Genomic DNA, 7,792 nt, shown 5'->3' on the forward strand with positions numbered 1-7,792 from the left:
CCAATCTTACCGGCACAGAGGGTTCAGAGTTGAGAGCTCTGGTGTTAGTTGGGCTGGGTTTTTATTTGGCTGTTGTGGGGGAGGTCGAGGGGTGCTGAGGAATGCATTCAGGCAGCTACACATTGGCTGTAGATTTCAAGGAATGTAGTTGTCTTTTACTGATTGGCAAGAAAGTTACTTCCGGTCTCTGGTATTTCCTTTATTTCTTATCATTGGCCAGCCCCAGTGGGGTGATGGTCTTATGACTTTCTCCTACACGATTGGCTCACCTCCTTAAAATGGCACAGATTCTCAGCAAGGCAGGTCTAACAAAATAGAGTCACTCTGGTCCTTCAATATCTTGGGCGAGAGATGGTCAAAAGGTCCACTTTCACTTTGAAACATGTCTTTGCCAATATGATAGAAAATATGAAGATATAAAGAGGAGTTTTTGAGTTCTCCATATGTTCTCTCTCTCTCTCTCTCTTTTTTAAAGAGATTTTTGCTATAGGGCACGTGTGGTCACCAGAGACACAGAGAGAGACAGAGAGACAGAAAGCAAGAAATTGCCCTCCAGGGGGATGCCACGCCCAATCCCTTCTCCTCCACTCTCCTCTCAGATTTTGAGCATGCAAGCACACACATCTAGGGTGAGTTTTAAGCCATCAGGTTCAGACTTGAGTCATGGTCGACTATGTGGGAGTCAAGAAACGTAACCATTAATCCATCTGCGGGTCCCTCTATGTGTTCTCTAAAAGAATATGGGCAGGTTTTCTTTGTTGTTTGTTTTCCTATACTGGCAATTTAAATTATGTTACTATTCACAATTCTCTCGAGTGGTTTAGGAAGATTCTGAAAAGACTCAGCTTTGTTTTGCTATTTTATTGTTTGTCAAGACCATAGAGACAGACTCAATATAAAACTGTCAACACCAAAACATTTTTATTCTTTCTCTTTTAAAAATATATAATATAATGAAGATATGACATAATCCTGACTTCTTAAGGATTTCTTAAAAACTCAGTGAAGGAGCAGGGCCTCTGGATGAGGAAACGCCAAGCCTAGAGACCTCATCCTGAGGAAGGTGAACCAGAGGGCAGCAGAGCTAGAAATTGTATAAACCTTCAATTAAAAACTTCCTTAAATCCAAATGACAGTTCTTGTAAAATTTTTAAATGCAACTCAGAATTTGCAGAGTAAACAGTATGAGAGTAAAATAGTCATATAATAGATGCTAATTTTATTGGTCATTTTGTACACACTTGGCAATTTCATATCACAATTATCTATATATTAATAAATCAATAAAATGTTGAGTTGTACACTCTTTTTTAACAATGTCTTAAGACAGAAACCTACAGTTTTATACTAAGCTTAGAAACAGTTCCTTCTCTCTCCAATTTCCCACTAACCTGACATCTTTCTCAAAAAGCATGGCAGAAAACCCTTCACTTCACTTCTTAGTGTTGGCCACTTATGAGCTGAATTCAGGTTCATCCATGCACATAACTTGCCATTTCCTTTTCTCTGAGACAAGGTACAGAAAGGGTTTTCCCAATTTGATTTTCCCCTATTAATTAGGAAAGGAAGGTATGGGCATGAGTCCCACCCACCCAGGCACCAAGGAATACAATGAAAGGCAGGTGCCCTGCCCCAAGGAAAGGCTGTCACATGGCTATTCTGTACTCCAGAAGTACTGGGAATGTATAAACCAAATAAAGGTAGGTATACACATCCACGTATAATAGTATGAGCTCGTAAAATTGACTAGATGATGTTATCTATTTTGAAGGAAATATGAAGGAAGCAATACTTTTTTCCTGTCTTCACTTTTTCATGTTTATCCAAATTTGGCTCTTACTACCCCTAAGAAATGACTATTTGCAGCAACTTAAAGATGCAGAAGTTTTCTGAGCTTCTTCCTTTCTTGTGACATGGCACCATCTAGCAAACAGGGTTATGATGTGAACAATGATTTCTCAGCCTTGTTATTTCACCTTTTTGTCTCACCTTCCTTCTTTCCAGGAAGCAGAATGCGCCTACACACTGTTCGTTGTTGCTGTATTCTGGCTCACAGAAGCTTTGCCTCTGTCAGTAACAGCTTTGCTGCCTGCTTTAATGTTACCCATGTTTGGGGTCATGCCTTCTAAGACGGTAAGTTCTCCAGAAACCCTCTCTCATGATTAGATTTCCTACCTTGGACTGAGATTTCCATAGGCAAAATTCATTTGGGAAATGAGTAGCAATCCTATTGATAAGGCTTCCACAGAAGTCCCTAAAAATTCCAGTTGTTTCTCCCCTCTGGGATTCTATATGTGTCTCTGCCTTTGGGGAACAGAAACAGGCTGAAATTTCTTGAATAGAGTGTGTCAGCAAGAAAAAATGAATGTCCCATCTTCTTTCGCTAACATCAATGCCTGATGCCTTTCTCCCAACCAAAGGGTCAGCTAGTTCATCTCCTGCCCTGCATAAGCTTCTATTATTCAGCAGAATTCAGTCACTCAATATTAGAAGAAAAAAAAATTTTTTTTAACAACAACACCCAAAAAGCTTCCCCATTTTCTTTCCAGAAACCTGCCATTTCAAAATATAAAACCAAATTAACTTTTGCATGCATTTCTATTTTGTTCTTACTGAGAGGAGTTTATTCATACTGAGAGGAGTTTCTTACCTTTATACAATCGAAGGATACCCATCTGAAGCAAATAGATTCAGTTTCCCATTAAAAACATGAAATGCATTGAAACCAGAATAACTTCATGCAGTCTCCGGTCACCTAGTAAACAACTGTTTAAGTCACAGCTGCAACATGTCAGGGAAACATGTCAAGTTTGACATTGCCAGGCCATACATTTTATTACCTTTGGACTGCTACCTTCAGCCTGGGTCCAGCTATCTTGAGACTTAACTGTCTTTAATGAGAGAAAGATTTTTCTGGGAACCAGCAGTTAGCGTAATGGCTATGTTGCTGGACTCCCACGTAGTCGACCGCGATTCGTGTTCCGGACCCGGGGGCTTAAAACTCAACGCCGGGCGCGTATGCATGCGTGCCCAAGATATCGAGAGGAGAATGGAGGAGAAGGGATTATGGTGTGACCATCCCCTCTGGGGGGTGATTTCTCGCTTTCTGTCTCTATGTCTCTCTCTGTCTGTCTGGCGAGGCACGCGCCCTATAGCAAAAACCTCTCAAAAAAAAAAAAAAAGATTTTTCTTTAGCTAATCCGTGGATTACAGTTCTTTCTGCGAGAGGAGCTGTTCCTTTCCTTATCATTCTGTCATTCTTCCCCATTTTGGAGCCCAAACTCATCTTTTTGCATGCATGATCCTCTGTGTTCTTTTTGTCTTACTGCATTTTCCCCCTTTTTCTAATCTTGACTTTTTTTTTCTTTTGTCATTTCTTTCTTTTTCTTTTTTTTTAAATTTTATTATTTATATATTTTTTATTATATTCATACATTAAATCACTATACATCATTTAGATTGTGAAGAGATTTTACCCAGCATGATATATACCTCAGTCCAGCCCACTTGAGACCACCGTTGATTTGGAAGAGAGTACCAACAGGGAAATACTCCATTCCTCTTACTCATAGACTGACCTCCTGCTGTCCACGACATGTGAGATCTATAATCTAAGAAAGTTCTTAAATGGCTCTTATTAAAGGGAATTAGGAAAAAAAAAAAGGAGGACCAGCCCCATGGTGCCATGGTTAGACTGTACAGAGAAAGCCAGAACCCACATGGCCAACCAGGGTTTGAATCCCAGCCCTGATGGCTTTAAACCAGGCAGGAGTGTGGGTGCCCAGGATCCTGACATGATAGAGAATTGGGGGAAATATAATTGTGGCATAACCAGGCCCTGTTGAGGGTGCTAGCTCCCTTTCTTCTCTCTCTTTCTCTCTCATGCTTATAGTCCATATCATGAATAAAAATAAATAAATAAAGCATTAAAAAGAGATGGCAACTACTCAAAAAAAAAAAAAAGCTTCAAATTGTTAATCCCTGTTCTCACTGGATGGGTGATTCTGTTTCAGAGATTGTGAAGTTTATCAGTTATACACTTGTCTTTTATGATTTAATGGCAACAAAACAGACTAAAATGACTTTTTCTTTCTCTTTCTTTTTTTCTTTTCTTCTTTCTTTTTTATAGTGAAAGATTTTTCTATAGTGATATGCACTCACCAGAGAGACAGAGAGAATCAGAGAGAAAGAAAGCAAGAAATCACCCCTTCCCAGGGGTCAGTGGCCATGCTGTAATCCCTTCTCCTTCATTCTCCTCTCAGGATCTTGGGCACCCACACCCATGTACCTAGTGTGAATTTTAAGCCTCCAAGTCTGGGACTCAAACCACAGTCAACTATATGGGAGTCCAGCAATGTAACCATTACACCATCTGCTGGTCATTAAACTGACTTTTTAAAAGAGATCCAGAAAGATAGGAGAATAATTGAAATCACAGGTCATTTTCAGCAAACTTCCTTAAGAGGAGACTTAGAAACATCTGTGGGAAACAGGAGGAAAAGGGTACTTAGGAAGGAAGGTCTACCTCTGTGGAAGCTGTCAACGACATTTATCTCTGTCTTTTCATGATGTGTGGAGGCAACAAAACTGCAGGTTTCAATAGTACCTGCATTACTCTGGCTGCAGATACCTGCCTAAAAGTCATTTATCCCCAGAGGTACTAGTCTCAGACTAATTAAACAGTCAGAGACTCTTAGACTTGGAAGGGAGTTCTCCTGGGTCAATTTTTTCCTGGCACAATGATTCCTTACACAATGTCTCTAACAAATGAAATCATTCAGGAAGTGCTTGAAGATTTTCTAGGTTGTGGTCCCCTACCACTTACAAGAAAATCCACACCATTTTTGGATTTTTTTTTAAAATTGCCAGTGGGTAGGTACATGCGCTCACTGGAAAGAGACAGAGAGGAAGAGAGAGAGAGAGAGAGATGAGAAATCACTGCTCATAGGGAAAGGTCACTCTGCAATCCCTTCTCCTCTTTTCCTCCCTGCTTTTGGTATTCAGGGCATGAACACATATGCTCTAGTATGTTTCTCGAGTTGCCAAATTCAAGACTTGAACCATACAGTAAGCCATTTGGGATCCAGCCACTTTAACCATCAGAACATGGTTAATCCCCATTTGTGGATAATTTTAACTTTTAAGCAACTTTGCTTTATTGAGACCAAGTTTAAAACTTAGTCACCTTGGGACCAGCAGTTAGTGTAATGGCTATGTCGCTGAACTCCCATGTAGTTGACTGCAGTTCACGTCCCGGACCCGGTGGCTTAAAACTCATGCTGGGCGCATGTGAGTGTGTGCCCAAGATCCCAAGAGGAGTATGGAGGAGAAGGGATGGCGGCGTGGCCATCCCCCCTGGGGGGTGATTTCACACTTTCTGTCTCTCTGTCTCTCTCTGTCTGACTGGCGAGCGCACGCACCCTATAGCAAAAACCTCTCAAAAAAAAAAAAAAAAAACTTAGTCACCTTGACCATTAAAGTTTATTTTTTTAACATCAAGGATTACATGAATAAACCTCATATTTCTGTTTCATGATAGTGTTCGAATTTGAAAATCAATATTATTTCTTTCTATATCTTCTTTATGGTTTCAAGACCTCATGACCTCAACTTCCATCTTCAAACTCAACACTTCTAACTCCATACAACCACCATCTTTAAAAAATATATATTATTATTACTTACCAAAAGTGAATAGCTCACTCTAGAAACAATGAATCTATGGTCTCCTCTCTAGTATTTTAGTTTAGGTTTGTTTTAGACTTTTTGTGACTTTTGTCACCTAGTAAACTTAACTGGAACTTGCAGCAAACCAAAGTCTTTAAGACTGTTAGTTGAGAAAGCTGTTCTTCAGTCTTGTGATGGTCTTCTCAGACAGGAAAACTTACCTTTTATCAATTTATTATAAATAGATGACCAAAGCTACAGGATATTATAAAAAGAGCTAAAGATTTAGTCAGAAAGTCTGAAATTTAACATGACAGTTACCATTAATTGTGTGATTCCAATGATATTCTTCTATTTTTTTGGGGGGGGGAGAGGTTTTTGCTATTGGATGCATACGCTTGCCAGAAAGAGAGAGACAGAGAGATAGAAAGTAAGAAATCACCCCACGGGGGAATGGCCACGCCACAATCCCTTCTCCTCCATTCTCCTCTTGAGATCTTGGGCACTCACGCACATGTGCCTGGCGTGAGTTTAAGTCACCGGGTCTGGGACTCGAACCATAGTTGACTACATGGGAGTCAAGCGACATAGCCACTACATCAACTGCTGGTCCCACAATTATATATTCCTCTTCATAACTCTTCTTTTAGCATTTGTAAAAAGACATGATAATATCATACAACTCAGGGCCAGAAGGTGGTTCGAATACCAGACCTGGTGGCTCTTTCTTTCTCTCTCTTTCTCTCTGTCTCTCTCTGGTCAAATTAAAATAAATAAATAAATAAAGTTAAATAAATAATTCTTTAAAAGATATCATACAACTCATAGACAATCAAATTAAATAATATATGTAAAAGAGTGATTAAAAACTAAGGATCATAATTTCTTATTAGCTTTAATATTTCATGAAATTTGTTTGGAGAATTTTAAACTTTTGTTCCAGCCTATTGCACTATCTTTAAATTTCAAATATGTCAGTGGGTATGATGTGTCATTCATATCCTCTTCAAAGTTCAAAGCACTAAACAGTTCTCTCTTTGGCCACTATAGTTTTATCTTTATTTATTAGGCCAATGATAAATACCTATATTTTTTTTTATTTCTTTTCTTTTTTTTTTTTTTTGGAGAGATTTTCACTGTAGGGCGCGTGTGCTCGCCAGACAGACAGAGAGAGACATAGAGACAGAAAGCGAGAAATCACCCCCCAGGGGAGATGGTCACGCCGCAATCCCTTCTCCTCCATTCTCCTCTCGGGATCTTGGGCACGCACGCACACGCGCCCGGTGTGAGTTTTAAGCCACCGGGTCCGGGACACGAACCACGGTCGACTACGTGGGAGTCCAGCGACATAGCCATTACACTAACTGCTGGTTCCCATAAATACCTATATTTTGATGAGAATATTATTGTATTTGAGTATTATTAACAAATATGGAACTTTTTTCTTTTTTCTCCTTTAAAAAAAATTGCCATAAAGCAAGTGTGTTCACCAGAGAAAGAAAGAAACAGAATGAGAGAGAGGGAAAATGAGAAAGAAACTCTCTCCCAGGAATAGTCATGTCACATACCTTTCTCCATGTTTGTCTCATTTGCAAACCAACAGCACCTTCTTGTATTACCTCTTGCACAAATAAGCTATAAACACACACATCATAAGTTTGAAATACCTTTTGGAAAATTTGCTGTTCTAAGTGAAGATGTTGAGCAGGCAGTCAAATATAAACGAGTCCAGAGTTTATGAGGAAGAGCTGATTTGGAGGTATAGATCTGAGAGTCATCAGCTTTGAAAGTTATTTAAAGCTGAAAGAATTGATGAAATCATGTAGGAAGTGAATGAAAATAGAAAAGCAAAGAGGACCAAGAGCTGAGATCTAGATAACTATAGCATTAAGAGGTATGCTGGGGCCGGCAGGCAGCATGGTGGTTAAGGGCACTGGATTCCCACCATGGTTCAAGTTCCGGAACTGGTGGCTTGTTTTCTCACTTTCTCTCTCTCGCTCACTCTCTCTTGCTCTGTCCCTGTCTGGTCAAATTAAATAAGTAAATAAATAAATAATGTTAAACAGTTTTTAAAAATGGGTATGCTTTAATGATACATAGTGATTGAATGCAATATATATATATA

The 7,792-nt window shown here is 39.4% G+C and overlaps 1 protein-coding gene across 1 annotated transcript in view; it reads left to right on the forward strand.

The window, feature by feature from the left end:
* Positions 1 to 7,792, forward strand: part of SLC13A1 (solute carrier family 13 member 1) — a 90,186-nt gene that overhangs the window by 17,995 nt on the left and 64,399 nt on the right. The window contains exon 2 of the mRNA XM_006149209.1: positions 2,005 to 2,133. Coding sequence (XP_006149271.1) covers positions 2,005 to 2,133 — 129 coding nt within the window. The remainder of the gene's footprint in view (positions 1 to 2,004; positions 2,134 to 7,792) is intronic.

The sequence above is a fragment of the Tupaia chinensis genome, unplaced genomic scaffold, assembly GCF_000334495.1.
Source record: "Tupaia chinensis unplaced genomic scaffold, TupChi_1.0 Scaffold000257_1, whole genome shotgun sequence".
Taxonomy (NCBI): domain Eukaryota; kingdom Metazoa; phylum Chordata; class Mammalia; order Scandentia; family Tupaiidae; genus Tupaia; species Tupaia belangeri.